General features: G+C 41.8%; 1 protein-coding gene across 3 annotated transcripts; it reads right to left on the bottom strand.

Annotated features, from left to right (window-relative positions):
- Window positions 1–357: 357 nt before the first annotated feature.
- LARP1B (La ribonucleoprotein 1B) lies at window positions 358–25,361 on the bottom strand. 3 transcript variants are annotated; one of them, XM_030948034.1, is made up of 19 exons: window positions 25,138–25,361; window positions 17,936–17,997; window positions 17,153–17,212; window positions 15,203–15,371; window positions 13,663–13,806; window positions 11,392–11,535; window positions 11,119–11,287; window positions 7,233–7,377; window positions 6,857–7,031; window positions 5,906–6,078; window positions 5,366–5,737; window positions 4,379–4,499; window positions 3,650–3,855; window positions 3,153–3,259; window positions 2,522–2,679; window positions 2,068–2,212; window positions 1,467–1,576; window positions 1,116–1,243; window positions 358–875 (listed from the first exon to the last, which is right to left on the bottom strand). In XM_030948034.1, exons 1-19 carry the CDS (start codon window positions 25,358–25,360, stop codon window positions 681–683), a joined length of 3,006 nt encoding a protein of 1,001 aa, XP_030803894.1. In that variant the 5' UTR covers window position 25,361; the 3' UTR covers window positions 358–680. The 3 variants fall into 3 exon arrangements, with proteins under 3 accessions (XP_030803894.1, XP_030803895.1, XP_030803896.1); XM_030948035.1 differs by having other exon boundaries at window positions 2,522–2,676; XM_030948036.1 differs by lacking the exons at window positions 11,119–11,287; window positions 11,392–11,535; window positions 13,663–13,806; ... (2 more) ...; window positions 17,936–17,997; window positions 25,138–25,361 and adding an exon at window positions 10,130–10,737.
- Between the last annotated feature and the right edge of the window lie 1,413 nt (window positions 25,362–26,774).

Below are 26,774 nucleotides of genomic sequence, written 5' to 3'. Positions count from 1 at the left end.
AAAGAACCAGCACTGAAGGAAATACCTGCAAAACTATCCCATTATGTCCACTCAAACTCCATACTTAACAAAATACTAACTATGGAGACCCTGAAAAAAAATAGAAACTCTATCTTTAAATAGAATCCAGAAATGCAGCTTCATATACAGCTGCATGTTCTCCAATGTGCTTTTGCAGAAAAACATACTTTTTGATAGTTAGCCTTGAAAGCAAATCTGTCACATAGATCCTTCCTTTCCATTTAATATTCTACATATAATGTAATCTTTTTTTGCTTTGGTAAAATACAAATAACAGGGAAATATGGGTAAGGAAAGCACAGTAAATAACATGGGTATACATCATACCTTTTTTTAAGAAATCTGAGCTGAAATGTAAGGCATCCCTCGAAGTATTTTTTTGCATATGCAAGGAATGCAGTTCTTTGTAAACAAAAGCTTGAGGAAAGCAATACTGAAGCCAAACAATCTTCCCTAGCATCCTTCCAATGATCCCATAACCAAGAGCAACTCTCCTAGGGCAAGTGTTTTGGAACTATATCCTGTAAAAAAGAGCATCCCATCCTTTGTCTTCCCAGACATTTTTAATCACGCAGCAGAGACTGCCTCGCCTTGAAGATCTCCACATTAGGGGAGTGATGCCAAAGTTGATTCTCGAGGGCACAAGCTCATCCAAAGTCTTATTTTTCTGGTACATCACTTTCTATAGATTTTGTGGCTTGTACAGTATTCCCAGAGGAAACACTTCCCAGTGCCCTGGACTGACAGGCAGCAGGTTTGGTGGTGGGAAGGGTTTTAGAAGAGTTGGGCTGATGCCTGTGGTGTCCTGAATCCTCACCTGCTCTCCTCCTGCCAGATTCTTCACCAAGAGGAGGCTGAAAAGGAACATGGGCAGCCTGTTAGGTGTTTTGCCATAAAGCCAGGTATTTTTTGCCTCCCCACAGACTTGTAGGACTGAAAGGATTCGGCTCTTTGAATTTATCAGGCTGCCATTTCATGAAATCAAGCACTGCTCTCAGATTACCTTGCAGTGAAAATATTAATATTCCAAATATTATGTAAAATAGGCAGTGAAACTTAATCAAATATTATGTAAAATAGGCATTGAAACTCACATCCACCCTGAAGTCCTCTAGCCTCTTAAATTTACTCAGGTATTCTTGCAGTTTGGGGTCAACAGCTGGAGTCTTGTGCTGAGAGTATTTTAGGTAAGCCCAAAATTTTTCCAGTCCATACAGCTGACCTAGTAACAGAAAAAAGATAATTTTACTGCTTTACAAAGGTCAAATTTAATTATAAACTTAATTATTCACTGGTAACTATATTTTATTTTTAAGAGAACTGAAGACAAAAAGCATATGAATAAAAGCGTTTCTTGGTTAGTTAACAGGTCAGTGCCAAGGAATTGGGATTATCTTCAACTAATGTTGCCACAGTGTGAGCAGTGACAGGCCTGTGATAATTACCAGCTTCATAGTCCCTCTTTGTTTCTTGTTGGAAATCCTCGAATATTTCTTTCCTGAATTTCTTTTCCAGGCCATAGCTGTAAAATCTGAACAAGCATTCCAAGCCGTACCTGGAACAGAACAGAGAGGTACAAAAATCCACCTTGACTCTTTGGCTCAGAGAAACAGAGGTGGGGGAACTGGGTGGAAGGAAGGGAATTATATCCAAGAACTAAAGGGCAGTGACAATTTCCTTTGTGGTCGTTTTTCTGGTATTTTTGTAAGGCAAGAATCAGTTTGAACAAGTAAAATGAGGTTTAAGAATGTCTTCACCTACACAAGGAAGAATCTGAGGAGTGTTAGTACAGAACTGACTGGTCATGGTCAACATGTTACAGGATTTTGTAGAATTCAGAACTGATTACAGGTCAGGAAATGCTGCACAGTCAGCTATTCATCTGCACAGCACAATTCTGTACTGATTTTGCTATTAAAGTAACTTACACACACTGCTATTTTAAAGATTTACAAAAAGTCAGATGCAGTACTAACAATGTTCACTGCAGATGTATGTAAACTTCACAGTCATTGAAAGGAATGGTAAGACCTCGGGAAAAAATACCTGTAGTGTTCTTTTGCATCCTCTAGAGCAAGCTGTTTGAATTCTTCATACATTTTCTTGTTGAAGTGATCTCTCAGAAAAAAGGACCAGAAACGAAAAAGTGTGTTCATTTCTTGGGACTGGCCAATTCCCAACCGTTTCCTCTCTGGAAGAAAAAAAGAAAGGGAAGAACAAAACCACTATTTTAATTTTTCACCAGAATATTTTAAAGTGCCTTGTCTTTAGTAAAAAAAGCCACACCAGATTTTCTGGTAACTTCAGATTTGAGGGTGATTTTTTTTGTCAGGGAATGTAAAGTTAAATGGAAAGCAGGGTTCCTAAAACAGAGGCACCAAAGAAATTTTCCTTGCCTTTCCCAAGAAAAATTAAGGATGAGGAACAATGGGAAGAAAACTGGTTTTAGACAACACCTGGAAGCTTCTAAAAGTTTTAGGAAGTGCATGGAGCAGCTTACCTGTTAAACACCTCCGCCGGTATTTGTGGTACACCTGCTGAGTAAAGCCATTTTCCTTTAACAGTTCATGAGATGGGTGCTGGAATTTGGGAAGAGAATTTGGAGTACAGCCATAACCTGCCAGTGGAGCTCCTTCTGAAGGTGAGGCATTGGAACTGCTGAAGGAAAAAAACCAACATATTTGTGCCCTGTAAACAGAGCTTTTCTGCAGAGTCAGTTCTCACCCAGCCTGACCCACACAAGAGCTGCAGTACGGTCACCTGGGGACTGCTGCAGTGCACCTGGGTTGGGGTGCACCTCAAGAAAATCAGATTTTGTGCCAATATGACAAAAGTAAAACAGCTTTGGACAATAATTAAACATTACTGTCCTGCTTGATTTTAAATGACCACTGAAGTGAACATCAGTGTCTCAAGTAACATTACTGCTGCTGTGTCATGGATCAGACAACACTGTGAACACCAATCTGCCTAGCTTGTTTCCAGACAGCTCTGTATTCCATATTTTTGTCTTTCTTGATTATTATTTTCTTGCTTCCATTGTATTTATAAATTGCCTTTTATAGCCTGCTTCTCCATTAGTAGTGAGAACTACCTGCAAATAAATTTTGAGTAACAGCAACAGCATTTACCTCACAGAGGAAGTTCTTGGCCTGTGGTCTCTGGAATCCATCACCCAACCAACATGGCATTCCAAGGGAGGATTTGTACTGTGGCGAGTTTTTCTTTTCCTTGGAGCCTAAGAAAGTAAATGAAGGATTTATTTCCCTAATTTGACTCCGTGCATTGTCTCCCTTTTAAAACAGAGATCTAATCGTTTTCTATTCTGTTATCTAACAAGTTACAAAGTCACAAGAACACAGTTTCATAACCTGAAGATTAGTCTTATGTAACTAATCAAAAGTCTTAAGCACTACACTTCTTTCAGTAAGGACTTTCAAGGAAGAAGACTCAAAAAGCATTTAATAGAAATAAATAAGTGAATATGATAAATATTTTGGAGTTAAGCAACAGGAGTAGAAGCATTTAACTTTTTGCCTTTTAATTTTCATTAAACTGTACACACAAACACGAGTTTTATAGGCTTTTGCTGTTTGGGTTTTATTTTTAAATATGTTTTTCCATTTACCTTTACATCAAAAGATCTTGCTTCTTTAACAACAGGGTAGAACCTGGGTGTTTTACTGGGATCCTGGAGCCTTGGGGTGCGAGGTGTTCGTGGGATGAAGCCAGGGTGGAAACAGGGGGAATCTGGGACTGCTGTTGGCAGTGATCGAGCCATTCCTGCTGTGGGAAGTGCTTCATCACTTACGAAATTACAGGCCAGCTCCTCTGCTAAATATGGAGGCAGGAAGGAGAAAGTGAGGTGGTTTTACTGAGCTACTTTAGAGATGCTATTAGCATGTAACCCAGTAAATGTTAATAGTATCACTGTATCAGAAATACCACCAGAGATAAGATTTGGATGTTGGGACTGCTCAGTAATGGTATGACACAAGTAGTAAATTCCTCTAATCTCATTTCCTTCCATCCCTGTATCCATAAAAAATGCTGCTTTCTATAAAATGCTTCACAGCTTCAGTTTAACTTTACACATTGTAAATTCCAAGTCAAACAAAGAGCACCTGGTGCTGGTGGAGAGTGACAGCAAAGCAGAACAAGCACCAGCTTCTTGTCATTCAACTGAAACCACACTACCCATGAACAGTTGGCAATTTGAAAAATTAGCAAAGAAAAAGCCCCCTCAGACTGCTGACTGAACCAAAATTAAAATACTGCACAGGCAGAAAGAGCTAAAACACCTACAGAGTTGTTCTTTATTACAGAGATTCTGAAAAACAAACTCTTTCATACTTACCTTTCTGTAACCCTGGAGGTCTTGGAGGAACTTCTTGGGTTGGATCAGCAGTTTCTGGTGCAAGACTAACAAATTCGTCCTTATTAATGAGGTTCAGCTTCTTAAAGTTCTCAATCTCTTGCTGAATTAGAGAAAGCAAATTGTAAATGCAAAGCAGGGCAATAGATACCATCCTGAGAGACAGATGCATTTCATGAAGAGAAAACAAGCCAGAACTGATACACAAGTACCCACACCTGTCTCAGGTGGGGCATGTGCATGGTGGGTGTGAAAAATCTCATCAAATCATTGTCAAGTCTGTACCAACAACAAAAAAGGAAATATTCTCCCTTGCAGTTTGCTATTTCTCACTGCCCTCGTCATGTTTGCTGGTTTTCTTGGTCCATTCTAATCTGTACTCTAAATTCTATTTATTCTAAATTCCATCCACTTTATTTCTTGCTCTTATTCTCAACAACCATTTCCACCTTTCTCATCTTGCTTTTGTGCAGACATGCTCCATTTGTCCATGCAGCTTCTTCCCTCTCTTTGTGCCCAGATAATGCCCCTTTCCCTCACCACTCAGTGTTCAGATAAACTTCATTCTAACTATTGTTCTAACAAACTACAAAGCCAACAGAACCTTAATATAAAACTATTTTAAAATTACTCCTTCTCATCATCTCATCTCTGACAGGTACCCCCTTCCCCTCTGGGTAAGGGTTTGCAGTTGTTATGAAATAAACTCACAGAACAAGAAAACATTGGAAAACTTGAACCATCTCCAAAATGTTACAAAAAAAAAAATCATTCAGTGGTTTTGGTCAAGTCTGGTTTTTTTGCAAGTCTGGCAAAACTTGGGTTTGCTTTCAACTGTAAAATTCAGCAGACCTGCAAATTACTGTCACTTTGCTGTAGCATTTTACAACTACATAGCAGAAAGCTGAAATTAATTTGGAAACTGTTTGGACAGGCATTGTTTTCTAGTCAAAAATTGAAGAGAATTACCTTCATCAGGGCATCATTTTCACTCTGATCCATCCACAAATCCTGTTCATAGTAGTACAAGCCATCATTAATGACTTTAGCAAGTTCTGATGTAATTTTTGCATGGCACACACGGTTGCCAGCGCGGTCTCCACAAGGATGTTTTTTCACAAATGGTGGTGTCTGTGTTACAATTAAAATCTTGTTTACATCCTGATCATCAATTTCATAATCAGAATCACTATCTGACCAATCAGTAAATTTATTTTTCTGACACTGATTTTGTTCCATCTCTTCATCAAACAAAAATTCAAGTTCTTCCTGTTCTTGTTCCTCCTGAGGTGGGGGTGGCTGCTGTTGATCTGGTGTTTGATCAGGTACAGGAACAGTCTCCTAAGTTGGAAAAGGTTTTATATTTGAATTGGATAATAATTTTCCAAACTTTATTGCATTCTCAAGCATCACATATGTTAAGATGTTTAAATCTTGGTTTATAGTGTAACCTCAAAGTTGGGTTTGCATTTGTTTATTTAAACATAACATAAAGATTTTGGATTTTACCTTTAGCTTGACAGTGGATGCACGATGCCTCTTCTTCACTTCTATCCAAGGTTCAGAGTCCAAATCAGGCAAACTTGTAGACAGTCCTTTAGACATTGTCTGAAAATTACTTGATTCAGCATTTTCCTTCGGACTCAGAGGGCTCCCCACTCTTGGAGAACTTGGTGCAGACTCTAGCAGTAGAAAACAGCAGTTCAGTTCCTGTTGTGGATTGCTTTAGTTCTATTTTGTTTTTCAATTGTTTCACTGGTCTTTCTTTTAACCACAGCTACCATTTTTCTACCTCTCTGGATAAACATAACACTGATCAAAGAATTTTTCATTTTTAAGAGACAGCTTTTCACAGTTCACTCAGCATTTCAGAATAAAATCAGTTCTAAGAATTTATTTCCATGGAAAGTTTCTTCATAGCCTGTGAGACATTACATGTTGTTGAGGAGAATAAAAAGAGCAGCATCATTAGGATCTTGTTTTCCCTGTGTCATTCTCTAGCTCTGTGGATGGCTGCCTAACTCTATCTTCATTCTCCCCATTTAATTTCAGCCAACATTTTAGGAAAAGATTCCCTTGCCAAGGGTTGTCAGCAAACAAATGCATCTCCCCATTAAAAATGTGAATGAGCTTCCCATCCAAAACAAGGATGCCCCAAATAAAGAGTGAACTTCCACAAAAATGAAGCAGAGTTTAGGATTAGTTTACGATTACCATTACCAATTTCACTGTAGGACTGTAGCCCACCATTCTATATCCTGGAGAATGGTCACAGCCATAACACACAAGAGACATTTTTATCTACTTCACATCAGCCATGTGACTTGGCAAGTGCAAGGCTGGCAGGCAGAGCAGCTGAATAAACCATTACCAAAAGTACAACTTCTATTATGAAATCAGTATCATGAGGCAAATTTCCTAAGCTAGACAGACAGCCCTAAATTTATGTAAATCCTTTACCAGTATGAGAGCCAAAAGTTTGGCCTGGTATGAATTCTGGACAATTGATGAGCTGCGAAAAGTCAGTTGGAGGCAGGTTGCATGGAGGAGGACCTGGAATTGGCCACTTTTCTGGATCAACCCTTTTTCTTAGTTTCTGATCCACAGTTTCAACTTCTGTACTGTCCTTCAGAGCCTGTGTGACAAGCATATAATAACATTAAAATTATCAAAAAAGGAGAAAAAAAACCCAAACACCAACTTGGCCAGTTATAGCCTCTTTATAGAATCCTTGTCATTACAAACAGAAATTTTTCTTAACTTCATAGCTCTGAAGCTATGGCAGCACAGAATTAACCAAGGAACTTCTCAAACACATCCTTCTGAATGATTTTACCTCCAAAATGAGTGCAGCATTGGTGGTCAGAGCTTGCATCCGACGGAAACTGGCGATCAGTGACACAGGCAGAAATCCTTGTTGGTCCATCTTCCTCCTCAGGAAGAAATCTCTCTCCAAATTTTCTGTGCTGAAATAATACTCACTGCAGAACGAAACATACAAACCTGAGCTTATTCTATGGTTCAAGAAAATCCTAAAGCAGCAACCTAGAGTCCTTGTTAAAGGCTTCCATTAAAAAAGCAGAGTATTTTGACATCAACAAAACCATTTTTCAGCAGAAGACCCAGACAGCAGCAAGGTTAAGACAGATTTATGACTCAGTACAGCACAGAGGGATCAAAATCAAAGCCTTGTGACATTTGCACAACCAAAAACTACTCTCCAGTTTTCCTTCACCCACCCCCTCCCTCATTACTTACATGGACAGAAGGGAACAACACTGTCTTGGCCCCCACAGAGATGAAGGACAAGCAGTGCTCACAGTCAGAGCATAACTCATGTCCCACACAGCAGTACCAGTTCATCCTGAACTGAACAATCTTTTATTGTCCCAGTTCCCAGTGCATTGGAAGGCTTAAGTATCCTATCTGAGTGCTGAGGCACAGATGGATACCCTGAACCATCAAACATGCTTGTGGGAAGACGAGAAAACAAAACCAGTCATGCTGGATTTGGCATGAAAATGTACCAAAAAAAAGGCACAAGTTCATGGAGGAAAAAAGCCTTAAAGAATGGATGATGTTGAAGGACAAGGACATTCCAGGAATCTGGTAATACCACAGAGACAAGGGACAAACAGCAGAAAGACAAATTTTCAACAATGAAGCCGCTCTAGGTAATAATCCAGGTGTCAAGATGTTTCATACTTAGTGAAGACAATAGGTAAAGAATTCAAATCATGATCTGTCACACAGAGCAAGGGAATGAGAAAAGATCCTATGGAAAAGAATGGAAAACCCCCTCAACTGACATGACAGCTGAAATCTAGGCCTTTCATAGAGCTTACACATCATAGCATGATTTTGCACAGTACATCCAAGGAAAACTAACTCCTCATCACATTCAGAAAAGCACAGGTAGGGAAAGACTTAATGGCAAGCAGTTGAAATTGTATGACAAAAATAGAGGTAGCACACAAAAGAAAATGAGAGGGTATTAAAATGCTGCGGAAAAAAGCTGCACATGCAAATGGAAATAAAGATCATTCTATTTCAAAAAAGAGTAAAACAACAAGTCTCCCCACTGAAGCTGGGATCAAGGCCAAAAAGTCTCCAAGAGCAGGGCACTCTGATGCCATCACTGACCCAAGCAGCACCTTGATACCATTTCTTTCTCTAACTTTTTGTAGCTGAAGAAATTTGAAGGAAAAGCTGGCTCTATGAACCACACAGACCACACACAGAATATTCTGAGCTGGAAGGACCCACAAGGATCCTTGAATCCAACCCCCAAGTGAAAGGCCCATGCAGGGATGGACCCTGAGACCTTGGCAGTATCAGCACCGTGCTCTGACCAACACTCAGCTCCAAGACAGAATGAATTTAAATTCTCAATGCCGGACAAGACAGGACAAATGGAAACGCTGCTATTAAATCAAAGCACACAGAGAAGAGAACAAGGCTTTTGGAGAATTAAGCTCTTACTCAGAGCCAAGTATGATCAGTGAAGCAATTGGGCACAAAGAGATGGTTTCTTTCAAGAATATCCTGTCTATTGTTCTGAGCTGCTACGTTATTTTTGCCCTCCCAGTCTAGAAGATAAGCAAGCACAAATGCCATCAACCAACATTTTACTAGTGTTACCTTTACAATCATACAGTAAAGGTAAAATCCTGTAACGATTCACCTAGTTAAAAATTCCACAAGCAGAAATGGACAATGACTGAACTGGACTCAAACTGCCTCACTTGATGTCCATCACTCTAGAAAAAGGAATGTGAAAGACCATTAATGATAAATGAAGACAATGCACAAGTTTGCTCCAAGTAGAGGGACAAACCTAAACACGCACACCCCCTCCAGCTTTTCTCTGCTTCCTTTTCCTCAGAGTTCCTGTCCTTATTCTTGAATTGACGTTTGAACTTTTGTTTATTTTCTAAAGCATGAGGACTTTTTAAATGGAGTTCTGCTGCACGAGCTGCTAAGCACTGAAACTTTTCAGGCTGACAGCTTCAGCCAGTGATTAAAAACATAGAAGATATTTTTGTATGCAATCCAAATATTACTCTCTTGTACATCTAGCTGGTTCTTGGGACAAGCACAAATTGCTTGATAGCAATGTGTTTCTTCCTGTAATTACACATCAACTCAGTTGGACAGTGTCTAATATTTTTCCTCTATTAAGCAGGTAAACTTTTAAAATTTATTCATCCATTAGGATTCAATCTCACTTTAATATATCCTGATTTATCTTGGACTCCAATAGGAACTCTGAGACAGAACTTTTATTCTGTATATACTTCCTTCTTTGGCATAGTCACTTTCATATTTTATAGCTAAATTATGAAAAGCAGACAAAGCCACCCCAATTTAGAGGCTAATAACAGGTAACTGAAGAATAAAGTCTGGTTCCCATCATCATTAATGTGATAAAAGAAGGGAATAAATAAAAAACACTTCTTTTTTTTGTCTAGGGAGACTAAAACTAGTGGAGTTCTGTTCTAAATCTGCTCAGGAATCTCCCTCTCATGGAAAGCAAACTCCATAACCAAAAGCCTTAGGAGTTCACACCAGGCAAGCAACCAATGGCCGTGGTTACCCAGCCATGCCAAGTCTTCTACCAACACCTGCCAACCTCTCGGTGCCAAAAGGGAATACCAATACACCCAAAGTCAGATGTGACCAGTGCTGTAACTGACATTTTTTCTCAGCAGAGGGGACATCATCATGTCCTACCTTAGCAGGTCTGGATTCTACACTGCATGCCCAGAAATCTGGCCAACAGTGGAGTGGCTGTGATCCTCCCCCACTTGTCTGAGGACAGTGAAGGCCGAATATCCTGACATGGGGGTACATGTCCACTGTCAGGTCTCATAGGGGCCTGGCAGCAAGAGCAAAAAAAGACTGCAATAGAAGTTTTGAAGTTGATAGCCACATGTCAGATACTTTCTGCCCTTTAAAGAGGCTTTTTCTCTTCCTTTTTGCGACAACTGTAACAAAAGAAGCGAGAATAAAATAAGCAAGTTGCTGTACGGAACACGAGGGCAATCAAAAACCACCACAGAGGCATCGCAGAGAAATGCAAGTACAGAGGATGAAATATCTGCCAGTGGTGGAAACTGTCTCTTTAAAATGAACTAGTGCTTTCCAGGCCCTTTTAGACTTGTCTCCTGGTGATAATCAGTCTTCCAGATGGTTTCTCATTGCCTAATGGTATACACGAGAAAGTAAACATTTCAGATTATTGAAAAATCAAGTATCATTGCAAAACTACTCTCTCTCTCTGTTACATGTTTCAGGTGAAACACACTGAAAACATCAAACTAATGAGACTTCTCAAAGTGAAATTGAGAGCAAATAGGGGGAAACATCACCCAAGAAGAGTTTTACAGGCAAACAGACCAACAGTACTCAAAAGCACAAGCTCAGACACATCCATATCTCAATTACATGACAACATAAAGAGGGCTGTGTACCATAAATCAAGCAGTTATACGAGTTAGAGCCAGACTACAGCACAAGATGTAGAAACAGCTTCCTTAAAACTCCTCCCCATTACTCAAGTTTTTCCACCCACCAGTCAATAAATTTGAGCTGACACTAGTAATGGTCAAAGTTAACCCGAAGTGCCTTAATCTTCAATTTGACATGGATAGTAAGGATTCAACACTGTTTGAAATGAGTAATTTTATGGAAAATATTTCTACATTAAGCAATCTACTTACATTTGGTGTTTGATATATTCCTTGAGAAGTGCTTCATCCACAGAATACATCTGCACTCCTGTTCCGTCACCATAGTAATAAATCACACCAGGGTTGAGCTCAGGCTGAAACACTTGGTCAATTCCTTCACCATACAGCTCTTGATAACCAACTGAATAGTCAAAGTTCACTTCAACACAAAAGAGAACACAAAATAACAACATCAGAAAACGAAAACAACATTAGAACCATAGTTTTGACAGTTTTTGCCAGGTGTCTGTTGGATTAGCATACTGCTGGGGTTTCCTCTGCCTCGTCCTCTTCCTCTGCTCCTGCCCCTTCCTCTGCCTCTGGAGAAGCCTCGGATGCTGCCGCCCTCGCTCCTCACACTGCACACCTCGTCATGGTCCTCCCTCTTGTCTCTGTCACGCCGCCAACCTTCAAGAGAGCAAGAAAACACAAAATAAATACCTGCAGTCACAATGAAACATCCTGGTGCCTCCAAGTCCATGCCAGCCATGGTCCCTCATGGCACCAGAGTTCTCAGCCTGAGCCCGGGCAAGCCACAGCCTCAGCCACGCTGAGGTTTCAGAAATTCCGAAACCACAGAAGCTGAAGCTGCAGGAGAGGAGCAGGAAAGGAGTGCCAGCCCTGCCAGAGGGTGAGGCAGGCAGGAGGGCTCAGCAGCAAGGAGGTAATGGATGGAAAGGCAGTCAATCCCAAATGCTTCTGAAGCAGCTGGATGCCAGGTACCAGTTGTTGGTTTTTTGGGGTTTGGACTGAAGGCACTTGAGACAGTAGTTCATGTTCAGACTCAAGTGTTTATTATTTCTTATCAGTAAAACAGTCTCACAACCATGAGGTCAGCTGCTTTTCATTAGAAGGCACAAAATGGCCAACAATCTCTTGTTACAAGGGCTTTTAAGATTAAACTATCCAATTAAGGACTGACACCTGGATTATTTTCCCTTTTAACCCAATAACTGATCCCAAAGAGCTCACAATGAGGAATTTCTGCCCAATTACAAAATGCCACCCAAACCCATGGAGAAGAAGGAAGAGGCAGCATGAAGAAGAAACCCAGGACAACACCCTGTGCCCTCCATCTTGCTTCCATCCACAACACACTAAAAATCCCCAAACCTAAATTTCTCACCAAGTGATACACCTACACTGCTCTCTATAATCTATTTCCCACTTTTGTGGATTCCAGTCTATCTTGAAGTCTAGGAAACTTTCTCCATGAATGAGGGTCAAAGTCAGTGCTCCCCTGGGGGTCAGGGCACCCCAGAGCAGAGAGAGAAATATTCCCAGTGTCCTGGGTTTCCATAGCAGGACACCCTGGTGCCAGCTCAGAGGTCACAGTGCCCATGATCAGCTCAGGGATGGAAGGAATGATCACAACAGCTCCATCTCCTCCTGTGGATAACTCTCACCACTACTGGAACAAGATGGGAATCACATAATTGTAGAATGCCTTGGGTTGGAAGGACTCTTAAAGACCATCTGGTTCCAACCACCCTTGCCATGGGGTGGTTGGAACTTCCACTAGACCAGGTTGCTCAGAGCTTCACTCAGCCTGCCCTTGAACACTTCCAGGGGTGGGGCATCCACAGCTTTTCTGGGTAACCCTACTGGATCAAACTGAGAGCTGCTAAATTTAACAAAGGACTGACTAAAGAGACGTACTAAAAATTGTATTCAAAATCTTGCTTTAGCAACGATTCTTAGTGAACCCCACACATGTATGCTCATACACTCAAGCCCTGTCAAATAAGGCTCTGAATTTACAGAGAATATAATCTGTAATTATATTACAGAGAATATAATCTGTATGTGTGTGGTTTTCAATCATTTGACCATCCTAAGAAAAAACTGCTGAAGGGAGTAGTGAGAACTGGTAAAAATCCTCCTCTCACTCCTGTCCATCCTTCAGACATCCAGATCAAACTCTTACATCCACGTTCCTAAAATGACTTCATAAATTCCATATCAGTAGCATCCAGTACTTATTATAATGAGCAAACATTCAAACTGGCAATGTATACTGCAATTTTCAAACTTAAACCAACAAACTTCCACTCAGCCTAAGATTTCTGCCGCCTCACCAGCTGTGTTCCCAGCACCTGAGGACCAGAAGCAGCACCAGTTGTGGTGTTAGTACAGCTTTTTGCATAGTTGTGCTGAGAAATAGGTCAGGGAGCTGAGGGAATCGGTCCAGCTCAAAGGAAAACACAACATCAGCAGAACTGCCAAAGCAGAGTTCAAAGTGTAGCTCCACAAGCAGCTGCTCTGGTAGCAACAAGCTCTGGGAATATCAGCAGAGCAGGACTGAGCAGACACTTTCAGAGGCTTTTTTCCAAACTTTCTGCATTGTAAAACTGTGGGATGAGATGGTGTAGGGCACCATGAAGAGGAATGTAATATAATAATTCTATTCCTGCTGGTCATTGGCAAACATAAACACCAGGTTTCACCTAAGTTTCGACACAAACTGCCATCTTATGTGATATTACACTTTTATTTGCCACCAACAGCAAGACCCAAAGAGTGAGAAGTACTTACTTCTTGCCTCATTCCTCCTGTTGTTATGAGGTATTAACTTGTTTGATTCCAGCACAAATCTGGAGCTCGTTCGAGAGCCTGCTCTGTCTTGGCTGTCTGACCTCACATCGTCCAAGTGCAGCGGCACCCATTTCTGCTTGTTACCTTGAAAAGTTAATATATTACTCTTTATTATACTAATACTTGAGGTTTCAGCTCCTGAAAAGACTCCATAGAAGTCTCCTTGTAAAACTAGCAACAGTTAAATTTCAAATTTTAAAAAGCAAGAGAAGCTTAACATGGAAATTTTAAGATATTACAAATTACTTAATCAAAACAGTAAACAAGAATTTCTGAAACTGAAATGAAACCTCACCTAAGCTTCAAATATAAGAAATAAAGGCAAACATTTTATTTAATGGCTTTTTAGATGCTCTATGATCAAGAATTTACAGCTATGCCAGTGTTAAATACAGACAGTAAATTCCTTGCTATATAATTTCACAACTTGTACATGAAACTTTAGATTAAAATAAAACATATAAAATTAACCACCACAATAAAGATTTCAATTACAAATCATACAAATTTTCCTAAGAATTTAGCTCTGGTACTGTACTTTCACCTCAAGATATTCAAAGTTCATTCACATGCATCAAAAATTACTAGCAAAGCTTTATTTTGTTTTATTTGCAGGCTGGCCTAAAGCATCCATTAACAATTTATTTAACTACAATATTGATTAGTATTGTGGGGTCCATTCTTTTGTGGCTAAGAAATATAAGCAGGTACATAAAAATGTCTTCTCTGCACTGGGGCAGGGGGGGAAAAAGAAAAACATGTTTTACCTGTGGAATGCTTTGCTTTAGATTTCCACTTAGACTGAAAAAATTTAAAAGTGGTATAGGTTTTTAAAAATATATATCTATGTATATAGGAAGATTAATAAATCTGAACAGCAAAGGTCTTTAGGATCTGGAAAAGCACCAGCAGGGAAGCAAGACAAAAAAACAACTGGTAATGATACACTTTCTGCTGTTTCTCCAGCCTATTCCAATCTCCTGGCCAAATGAGGTTTGCTTCCCATTCTGAGTGTAAAAGATTGGATCAAAAGGAAGCAAATCATCTGGTTTTGTTTTCAAATGATCAAGCTAATAGTAGAGCACGAAAATGGAAGTGCTGGTGTATATGCAGTAACACACACACACACATAATATGTATATATTTTAAGTTAAATTAACACAGTGCTACCTATCAAGGGAAACAAAGATAGCAGAGACAGAAATGGCTTGTACAGCCAGGATAAAATCTTCCAGAAATCCTCAGAGCTCCAAGGACCATCAGCAGAGCATGAGCTGCTTTTCCCCCAGAAATGTGACTGAACAGAAGGCTCCAAACCCTGAGGGAGGCAGCCTGGCTGAGGCTTGCATGCAGACACCAATATATTCTGTATTCACCCAGCAAATGCACATCATGAGAAGTTTTATTGAGGCACTCAACTGGAATCAATGCAGCTGTATCAACAGTGACTTACTGCATTATACACAGTGGCTAAACTCACCTTTTTTCCTTTGGTTATTAGTTTGAGCTTCATCTTCACTAGTGTTATCTGCTGGACCATCTGGCTTTGCCTCAGGATTGTCCTTGATTCCATTATTGCTTTTTTGATCAGATTTCTCTTCCTTTTCTCTTTTATTTGTTGGCTTCTTACTATGACTTCCAGACTTACACTGTAAGAGACACAGGTAATTATTTCTGGCAGTACAGCTGCTGATAGCAGGAGGTGCACATTTCCTTCAGCTATTAAAATTCCTTTTTTATTACCTGTTCTCAGCCTCTTCAGCAGGGTGAACTTTAAGAATTGTCTTGCTTTGTAAAGTCCCTTTATAAACAGCTTTATTTTCTGCTAACTTGGCAACAGCATCAAATGAATTTTTAGGTTAAGAAAGTTTTTGTTTTTACAGAAGCGAGCACAACAATCATGACTTCAGACATGAAAGTTTATTTTATAGGGAAGAAAGAAAGAAATATTCTTACTAGGATCTACTGCTCAGAGTTACTATCTTTAAAAAGCTGGGCTCAGGGAATCCTGGGAGGGAGGAAGGGGATTTTGCCCCACTCTGGTGAGACCCTGCCTGCAGTGCTGCCTCCAGCTCTGGGGTCCCCAACAGGAAAATATGGACCTGCTGGAGAGAGTCCAGGGGAGGCCAAGGATGATGAGAGAGCTGAAGCTCCTCTCCCATGAAGACAAACTGAGAGCTGGGATGGCTCAGCCTGGAGAAAAGAAGGCTTCAGGGAGACCTTTCCATGGCCTTTAATGCTTAAAGGGGGATTACAAAATGGGGACAGACCTTCTAGCAGGGCCTGTAGCAATAGGACAAGGGGGAACGGCTTTAAAATGAAAGAGTTTCAGACAAGGTATAGGAAGAAATTTGTCACAATGAGAGTGGTGAAACAGTGGCACAGGCTCCCCAGAGAGGCTGGATGTCCCTGGGACGTCCTGGGAAACATTCAAGGCCATGTTGGATGAAGCTCACCTGATCAAGTGGAAGATGTCCCTTCCATTTGGGTTGGGGGGGCTGGGCTAAAGACCCTTAAAGGTCCCTTCCAACCCAAATCATTCTGTGATCAGATATAAATTTTTACCTGCAACATGAGAAGTTTTGCAGACATTTCTGCTAAAGAGAAAGAATTTCACTATGTTGTGGAGACAGCTTTGAACCTGCTGGAATACATACACTAGATACTGCAGGACTGTGCTCTAATTAATTTGAGCACAAAGCCTTCCCCATGACAAATAAACTAAGTTCAAATGTTATTTTGTTTTACAGACACTACATGAATTTGGAGCCTTTCAGCTATAAAATGCATGTGGTTGAAGCCAGATGTTGTGGTTTTCCTGCCCAAGAACACAGTAAAAGCACCACAGGGATGCTGCTGCAGAGCTACAGCACAGTGAAGTGGCACCTCACCATTTGCAATAATCTGTGTTCTCTTCTTGTTTTAAATAGCATCAGAGAGGTCTAAAATACATTATGTACTTATCACTTGAGATAAAGAGAAAGGAGGATAATTTGACAGAATAGTTAGCTTAAAACCCAGAAGGGGAAAAATATATCAGAGGAATAAGGTAACCAAGAATAACTAAATTGTGTTCAGACAATGGGCACTAAGCACTCTGAGCCACGAGAGAGGGCAGCATATCCACAACTTCAAAGCCTTTTCATCCGTGCATAAACAGATGAAAACAGCAGAAAAAGTAAATGAAACGTTTTAAACAGTGGAATTAAAAAATAAGGCACTATTTAATGCACATGTCCATGGCAGACCACTACCAAATTCCAGTACAGTGCAGACAGTTAGCACACACCAGTATCCTGAATTACTGACAAAACTTCTACTGAAACCCTACAACACTCGAAGCACATTCTGGGGGGGACAGTATGAAACAGATAAGCCAATATGGTTTAAAAAAATAATAATAATCCTGAGGATTACAAAGGACACTTACTTCATTGTTTGCTATTTCGCTCGGGGTCGGCCAGCTTGTGATATCGCCCAAATCATCAGCCTGAAAAAGTGACAAACACTTTATATTCCTTCCTTGGCACAGCCCTTTTTAACACAGGAAAGATGTCAGTCATGGCTCAGAGAGCCAGACTAACCCCTGGAGCAGACCTGTCAAAAGTAGCTATTTTTATAAAAACAAGTAATGCAACAGAAAACAAACACACAACTTTTGAAAGAATTTCGAGTTCACATGAGACAATTGTCAGAATACATGTTGTCCTACACATGTGTGATTAAAAGGTGTCTACTGCTCAAGGCTTCCTAGTTTTTGGGAAAACCTGACAGCTATTTATCAGCCTAAAAGGGGTGGCTGTACAAAATTTTAGGAACTTAAATGTTTCAATAAAAGGGCTTGCTGTGTCCTGTTGTAATGGTAAGTTTATGCACATAAAGGACACTCATCACTAAGATGCAAAGAGGATTTCCAAAACCAATCTAGCATCACTTCTACTCAAGTGATGCTGGTTTTTTGCAGCCCCTTCACATATTTATGCAATCCCACTGATTATTTAAACAATAATGTCTTCCTTTATCCTTCATCCATACACCAACTTAGCAACTCTCCTTATTTTAATTCCCCTTTTTTTTTTTTTTATTTCTCTCTGTGTTCAAAATTGTCTATTACCAAGGCATAACATAACACTTCTGGTTGGAACTCCAAAATATCTTGTATCTTTTTATTAGAGCAGTATCAGCTATTTATCATACAGGCAAAAATACAGACCTTGCTGCTTTTTCTTGTCCTGGGTTTTCCCGCTTTTATCACTTTAGTGGAATTTTGTAGTTCTGAAAAGGAAGAAGATTTTCAGGTGAAGAATTAGGCTGCACTTTAAATGAGCAAGGCAGGTGTGTGTTAACAACTCTGTTAACAAAGTGTTTCTGAGGGCTTGATATCAAAGTCAATGAACTTTTTTTTAGTGAATAAAGTCACTAATATTACATGACACTGAAAACTCACATTCATAATAAGAGCAAATCCTCTTGCAAACCAGGTGTACAAGATGCTCCCTTACTCTGTATTCAAGCATTTTTTTCCTACTAATTTTCTACTGTTTTTTCAACTAAGAAGTTCAAGGCTATGTCAAAATGCTGTTATTTTAACCTAACAGGTGGCTAAGAAAATCCCTGGTACACATTTAATAAGCCCTCCTATTAAAAGCTATATTTATAGGGCAGAATTAATGAAATATATAACTATGCAAGCAAGGGGGAAAAACCATTAAAACAATTATATATTCCCAAATTCCTAGTCAATTTCTAAGTAATTACTCAGATGCCAAATAAAGTTTAGCCATATAGCTCAAAATCAAGCCAAAGTAAAAACCAACCAAACAAATAAACAACAAAGGAAAATATGCAAAGAGAAAAATACTACTTTGTTAAAGCCTAACCATTATAATAATGATCCCATCTGATCTCCTGAGCAAGAGGAAACCATCTCTTAATTTCTTCAATGCTCTCCCAGTGCATGTCTTCCCATACAGAGGGAGTCACAGGCATTCCTTGAAACCTCCCATTCGGTGTTTTATTGCAAGACAAGCTTGAAACACTGAACGTGTGTGAAATCACAAGTGGATTATTTTATACGGGGATAACATCACCTCCTCAGCCCTTATCTCTTTCACATCCAGTGACTAATCTCCCTTATCAGGGCTCCACACTGGGAACCCCACCCTTGTGCCCCAGTGACTCTGGAAAGCCTCTCTGTCTGCTTCCTGGAATACACAGTGAACATTACAAGCACAAACTAATGCTTACTCCACATTCCAGCCTCAATTTTAATATCATTTATAGCCATATCAATGATGAATTTCATGGATGTGCTTCCTACAACTTGGACATCTCACCAGACACGAATCCAGTGAATCCTGACCACCATTTGCCAGCAGGTTTTTGCCTCTCCTACAGATCTGCTTTTTAAAACAAAGACAAAACACACATCTCAATTCACTTCAGACTGAGAGCTTTAAGAAACACACAGTGACCATGTAACCCTAATTTTCACTCTGCCACTCAGCAGTAAACTAATTACCCTTCTACAAAACAAGACAAACAACTGCAGGGGTGGAGCAGCAAACAAATTTGTAATTCTCTCCAAGAGAGCTGCCAATTAGCCATGCAGGTAAACTGAGTGGCCACAGCGTGGCTGTAAACACACATCCCTGTCCAATTACCTGACTGAAGCCCTTTTTCCACCTGACAGCACTTTTACTTCAATTGCTGCTGAAGGATTGCTCTGCCAGAACTGCTGCTCTGTGTGTCAGCAGGGCGTAGCGAGGCACCCAGAAGTGCAAGGCTCATTGTTGCTGCACTCTCTTAGTCATGGGATATAATTTATTCCAGGTGGCAGGAAAAGCTATCTGAATGGAGCAGAATGAGACCCAACTTGCTTGAAGGAATCTCTCTTATCTGAATGGAGTAATCCAAGACTTGGAAGATGCATTTGCAAGCTAAACAAAAAGAAAATATTGGGCAATGCACTGCCTGGTGGATAATGCCCTTTTGGAACTTGAGATCTCATCTCACTCTGTGCTTTCCCAGCTCCACAAAGTTCCTTGTCCTCCCAAAAGAGCCACGCTGAAAACCAAATTTAGAACCAAATTTACCAACAGGTCCTTCCTGGCCAGCTTTCTGGGGCTTATCACGTGGGAGCTGGACTTCAGTGTGAAGCATGAAAGGGAAGATAAAGGGGAAGGAAAAACAAGAAGGAGGATGGGAGAGTAAAAGAACATAACATGAGATCACTGAAAGGTTTTACCCAGCTCACACCTGTTCTGCTATCCTGAACAGGCCTAGAGCCACAAAACACCTGAAAAAGCATCTGAACACAGGCAAAAGCCCCCTGCTTAAAATCACTCTGGGGTTTGGTTTTTCAGATTAAAGCCCCCTGCTTAAAACCACTCTGGGGTTTGGTTTTAACATCCCATAACAATGATGGGTACCCCAAAATGGCATCTTCAGTCCAAATAAACGATTTCACTTGTTAATTCCAACACAACTGCATTAAAATGGTTTATTCTGTGGTATGATACAAGGAACCTGTTAATAAGAGGTGTGCTGTGCTGATGAAAGAATTCATTGCTCTTCAATGATTTTACTCACTGGGTTTCAGAGTTTTGAGGGTGTGAGAGAAAGAAATAAATGATGAATTTTGATTGCCAATGATCATCTTTCAATCACTGAACTCCATCCAGTAGAGATGGCATTCAGATGAAAACAGAAATCAGCCTCCAAAGCCACTTTTATTATTGTTCTTCCAAGTTTCCCAACAGACCACATCCTCACAGGAGGCAGTTCCTGCAGAAAGACAAGGCTGTGCAAGCATGCCATGAGCAGCATGTCAAGGTAAATGGAACAACAGCTCTGAAAAATGAAAAAGATGAATTTTGGAACCACCAAAACTGCAGCAATCCTCTGGGACAACAGCAACAGAGAAGGAAAAGCAGACTGGATGGCTGAGGAGCAAAGTTTGTACATAAGATCTCTCACCAAACTACCCCTGATCACAACCACAATAGGGTCACAAGACAATAGGATCACAGGTAATAGGACTTCAGCAAAGATGGTTTGAAGCTCTGCAAATAAATAGCCAGCAAGTAATTTTTTCTGATGGAAAGGGAAGATGATATTGCCAATTTCTTCTAAAAGTAAAATCTATTAATATAGGTGGAATGCATTCTGATTTTTGATACAAACACTGTTTATGCTGTGAGGCTTTCTAGACAATGCTCAGGTTTTATTTTTACTTGGACTGCACGTGTGTTCCCTTTTGTGAAGGAACAGCATCCCCATAAATACCAGAAGTGCTTCAGGGAGCAGATAAAATCACTCAGCTCTACAAAACTTTATTGGAGCCTGTGTGTTGAACTTGTACAATATTTTTCTTTCAATGCTCAGTTTGAAACTAGACAGTATATTCCATTTTTAAACAAGGTAAGCTGTGCTTATATCTATTGTTTTTTAACAGATGAAGTATTGCAAATGTAACAATTATCCCTTGGAGAATATCATTAATTAAAATCCACAGCATGGATTAGAGCAGAGATTCTGCAAAGCAATAAAAAAATTCCTAATTACTATCCTAACATTCTGCCCTACAGGAGTTCTAGAATTTTATAGCAAAAACTACATTAGATTGTCAATCTCCACAATATTTGAACAATTAACCAAGGCAGTGAGTTATGACACCTGCATCCTTCCACCTATTTATGCTCAAAACACATCAATTTTTCAATACAACAAGCAATAGGGGGGGAAATCCCCAATCCATGATTGATTAATTATGATTCTATTTATTTTCCTTAGATTTAATTTCTCAGTTCATTTTTCTTTTCTTAGCTTCTTCATAGAAAACTGCAACCTGTGACTCAATTTCTACCAAAGTTTTCATGGTTAAATGTAGCACATGCCATAGCACAGGGAGGTGGCTTTCAGTTTCATAACAGGCCTCCAGTTTAGAAACAAAAACCCCAGACAAAAAACAGCTATCCAAAATTACACATTTAGCTGTTATGTACAACTAAAATGCAGGCAGCGGCTTTGTATTGATAACATTTTTAATCCCTTTAGGGCTGAAAAAATTGTCAATGCTGAAACTTCTAATAATGCTTTGAATAATTTTGGACACTGCTATTAAAACACTCCATGAATTCATAAGAACTAATGAGAACACCTGACTTAAATACACCCAAAAGATTTGATAATCAGATAATTTATGAATTTACTCATCTAAGGTTTGCTATTGATAGCAACACAGTGTATCTTCACTAAACTGTACCTTTATAACCAGTTTTACTATCAGGCTAAAGCAAATTGATTTACACAACAGCACTACAGTGAAATGGTTCTGCTACCAAAATATCAAACAGATAAAATGTACTCTCTGATGCCCAGAAATAAACACAATAAGCACAAACTAAAAGAATGGACCGTGCACTTATTTTAATTAACTACATCATTCAAGCACACACTAATAGGCAAACCCACTTCAACCACTTCAGCAGCACGAGTATTTTGCTTCACTGAATATTTTCATGAATTTTATGAACAACTTTTGAATAATCATCTAATAAGTCACTAGAGACCCACATCATCTATACAAATCACATGAAGGCTTGAGAACTTGTCATTCAGATTCCCTTTTTGCAATCTCACAAAAAGGACAGTGCTGAAAGTTTCATCATATGAAGAGGTGGGAGAACTTTTGAAATAAAATTATTTCAGCCACTCGATCCTCTGTGATTTTTTTTTTGGTGGAGGATGGCAAACTCACAGTTTCAACCTAAAGAAGTGAGGACTTACTGCAATTTATTGGCTTGGCACTACAAGGGGAGGGAGGACATCTCAGAAGCACTTTCATCACTTGGCAGCCTCTGTTAAAGTTCACTCCATCCAACCACAATCACCAGGATTAGAACCATGGAATCACCAAGGTTGGGAAAGACCTCCAAGATCCAGCCTTTGACCAAACACCACCTTGGCAACTAAACCCTGGCACTGAGTGATTTCTGGAAGCCCTCCAGGGACTGACACTCCACACCTCCCTGGGCAGCGTGTTTCAAAGCTCAACCACTCTCTCAGGGAAACAATTCTTCCTGAACTAGAGAGAAGCCTATTAATTTCATGAGCAATTTTATACCTGATATGAGTCTTTCCCCACAAGTTAAAAGCAGATGAGGATGTAAAAGTAGCCTCTGAAGTTATTCTGCTTAAAAGCAAAGTTTAATGCAACTCTTGGTCAGAAACACTGAACTGTGGTGACAAACACACCATGAAAAGTTCAGGTATGTTTGCATTGGGTGTTTGGTTTACTGCAATGACTAAAACCCACTAAGGTATCTGAGACAAAAATATAATCAGTTCTAGTAACAACACTTGGGACCGAATTCTTCAGCCAAAATTTTACATTTTCCTGGTAGGATCAGCTGACATTAACAGTTTGTTTCATAACAAGAGCCAGGTTTGCCTCTATCACAAACCAATCCCATGCTAAATTGAAAGTCCAGAGATGACAGGCTGGAGCCAATTTTCTCAAGTCTGTAACTATCACTGAACATACCATAGGTGCACGTCTCAGGAAACTTTTAACAAATTACACCAGGATCAACAAGTCTAGCAGGATCCAGTCCCTGCTTTGATGTGAGATCCTTGTACATTTTATTATCCTCTTTACGGATAGTTCTACATTCCATCCCAGGAGTATTTCTGCTCATCCATTTATTATTTCACATGACTAATTTCCATACTACAACATTCATCAGGGCCTAGTGTGACAGATTTTGCTTTGCCAAGGTGCAATTAGTTTCTTCAAAATACATCCCTTGTTGCGGGTGGAGGCACATGGCAATTTCTTCCTTCAAACAGCCGGGAAGGATCAGCTGCTTTGATTTTTATAAGGGCAAGAATGCTGGTGGCTTCCTCACTGTGCTTCTGGAGGTGGCCAAACCAAAGCACACCCTCCTGGTGTGTGTTCTTCACCAGTGCCACTGCCAGCAACGCTGACTCCCTTATTTGCTCAGTTACACACCTGGCCGCTGAAAATTATGTTCTAGTACAACTCCTCAGCTTAATTATTAATTCCATACATGGCAGGCACAACTTCTTGCAGGAGAAAAACAATATAAGGCTCTCCAAAATCACGAAATGAAGCAGACAATGCACACAGTGCACTGCTTGCTGCCTCCTCCTTCCTTCAACAGCTATTTGTGTGTTTTATCTTTGCTGGGAAAGCAAACTTTAGCGAGGTGAAGCACTCAAGGTGCTAACACAACAAAAGCAGCTTTCCCACTGCTTCTGATGCAGCACTGTTGCTACTGCTGCCACAGCAAGGCAAACGAGTGACAAGTCCCCTTTCATGCATGAAGCAGACCACAAGCTTCTGCCCAGCCAGCTGGATTTTGGAAGCTGGGCACAAACAGGTACTTAGGAGAGCGTCAGTACACCTAAACAAAACAGTGCAGATAATAAAGATGGGTATATAGATGTTGCCAAAAGTTCTGCTCTTCAGCCAAGTAAGAGATTCTGTGGTCTGGAGTGTGGTCTCCGTTTGTATGACCTGTATCCTTGAAACTGTAAATTATATATTTCTCTTTGTCAAGGAAGTACGTGTTTAATTCAAGGATAAAAGTGACTGTGAGGTCACAAAAAAGGTTTGTCAGGTGCCCTCGGGAGCAAGTGCTGAGATTGAAATTCTCGGGAAGCGCTGGTTGAAGTATTTATTTTGAGGTCAGCAGTTTACTTGCAACCAAGAACAATACTCCAAGAAGCACCAAACTTCTAGGAACTCTTTGCTAGCCTAAGCACAAAGCCTAGCAATTTCAAGTTAGGTCCTTGACGACCAGCTTTGTAAAGCCATGTCAGCGCGGTGCCCATAAAGCAGCTTTATCTTCCATGTAGTGATTTAAGGCCAGGAAATTATCCCGTGGCTCCTCTCCCTATGTAAACACACCAAATCCCACCAGCGAGCGCACTGTCTGCCTTGGTCAGTGCTTAGAGCCTCCGCAGCCCCATCCTGCAAACCAAACCCAGCTAACGGATCCTTCCCAGGGCCTTGCTGCACAAGCAGCCAAAAAGGAGCTGCGGCAAAGCGGCGTTTCTGAAGGAGCCTGAACGAGACGAGTGGGCGAGCAGCGCTCCCTGCGAGCGCCAGGGGCCGGCCGGAGGTCACCGCCGGCGCGGGGTGGCCGCTCGCAAGCCCCGGGACCTGCGGCCAGCCGGGCGCTGCTGTCCCCGGCCGTGTCCCCCGCCCCGAGCGCTGCCTGCCGTGCCCATGTATGTCAAACCCGGCCGCGCTGCGCCGCGCACGGGCCCGGCTCCGCGGCCGCCGGCAACCACGCGCTTTTCCTCGCTAAAAACGCCAAAAACCCCGCAAAAGCAAACCCGCCCCGGTGCCATCGAGGCGCCGCGCTCACGCTCCCGGCCCCGCACCTGGTTCCTGCGCTGCGAGCCGCCCGTCCGGCCCCGCGGGCGGGGAAGGGCTGTCCCGCCGGGCTCTACGCCGCGTCCACGCGTTCTCCTTGGGCGCCGGAGCTTCCCTGCTCCGGCCGCCCTCGTCCGCCGCCTCCTCCCCGCTGGGCGAGCCGGGCTCGGGCTGCCGGGGCTCCTGGGCCGCCCCCCAGCCCCGCCGCTCCGACACCTGCGCCGCGGACATGCCCGGCCGTGCGCCCGCCGGAGGGGCCGCAGCCGGGGCGGCCGAGGCGAGGAGCCCGCGGCGGGGGAAGGGGAGCCCGCCTCCTCTCCTCGCCGCCCCGCCCCGGAGCCGCTGCCAGCGCCCCCGGCCCGGCCGAGCGCCGCCGGCTCCCTGCTGCCGCGGGGGGCGACGCGCCGAGCGAGGGACAGCGACAGCGACCGCGACCCGCCGGGGCCGCCGCCGCCTGCGGAGGGGACGGGCGGCGCTCCGGGCGCGCTGCCTCGGCCGCCCCGGCCCCGCCTGCGCGGGGGAGGGACCCGGGGCTCTCCCGTGCGCCGTGACCGCACGCGGCCGGGAGGCTTTTCCAGGCCCTCTCGGACGTTTCGGCTCCGCAGGCCTCGCCCGCACCTGCACGGCGAGAGGAGGGTCTGGATAATGCGGGCAGGAGGATGGGAGCGTCTCGTTGGTGAGAAGGGGGCTCCGCCTCGAGAACGCGCTCCAGAGGCACAGGAGAACGTACTTGAGGTCCCAGCAGCGAGGGAATCCCGTATCATTTAAGCATTCCAACAGACAGGTACACCTCTGCCATCACACCATCTTCCTCTGCCAAAAATCCCCCAGAAAATCATCTCACGGTAGCACATACACTCGTTCCACACTCACCCATACTCCAGTCACAGGATGAGGAAAGCCACCACAGCACGACATTAATCACTCCTTACCCTCCTTGCCAGCCCCTAGTGCTCCCACAATTCTCCTTGATTGCACCTTAAGACACCTGCTCCTCTCCTATTTCTTTCATTCATCTCTCAGCCGTGTTTTAGTCCCTTTCTTACAAAACGCCTTCCAAAAACAACACTTTTCACTTCCAACACTTCTTTAGTGAACTAAGCAAATTCCCAAATAGGCTTCTATAAAGCTAGTCAAATATTTTTGCGGTAGCGTCACAAAACACAAATTTGCTGGGTTTTGCAGCACCAAAATATGTTCTGTTCAGGGTAATGCTGTTTTCTGCTCTGATGAGATCATTTGGAGTTTTACCCCTTCATCGGAAAAAAAAATCCACCACAAATCAACCAAAACCTCAACCAATTCCCACCACAGCTGACACATCAGGCGCTGAAACATTTTTAGGATTATTCTGGAACTGTGTGTCCAATAGTAGCAGATCAGTCCCAAGCCTGCCAGGACTTCAGGAATTCTACAGCTCAGGAATTTAAACAGAGCAGGAAAAAAGCAGGAAACTAAGTAAGGGCTAATTACTTGGGGGGCAAAAAAGCACTAAAGTTGATCAGTTACATGGTACTCGAGAAGTTTTTGACCATACTTGCTTTGCTAGCTCTGTAGGATGGAGCCTCCTGCAGACTTTGTTGGATGGACTGGGAGTGCAGAGGATATAAATGCTGTTACAGTTGCTAGGACTCATCCTTCACAT

This window comes from Camarhynchus parvulus, chromosome 4, assembly GCF_901933205.1.
Source record: "Camarhynchus parvulus chromosome 4, STF_HiC, whole genome shotgun sequence".
Classification (NCBI taxonomy): Eukaryota; Metazoa; Chordata; class Aves; order Passeriformes; family Thraupidae; genus Camarhynchus; species Camarhynchus parvulus.
The sequence above is the reverse complement of the archived record's forward strand: the minus strand, read 5'-3'. Positions and strand labels throughout refer to the sequence as shown.

Coding starts and splice junctions, on each gene's coding strand:
- LARP1B (XM_030948034.1), bottom strand. CDS start 25,360: ATGTCCGCGGCGCAGGTGTCGGAGCGGCGGGGCTGGGGGGCGGCCCAG. Junction 6,079..6,856: donor AACTTTTGGCTCTCATACTG/GTAAAGGATTTA, acceptor TTCTACTGCTAG/AGTCTGCACCAAGTTCTCCA. Junction 2,680..3,152: donor CCAAGAACTTCCTCTGTGAG/GTAAATGCTGTT, acceptor TTTTTCCTTCAG/CAGTTCCAATGCCTCACCTT.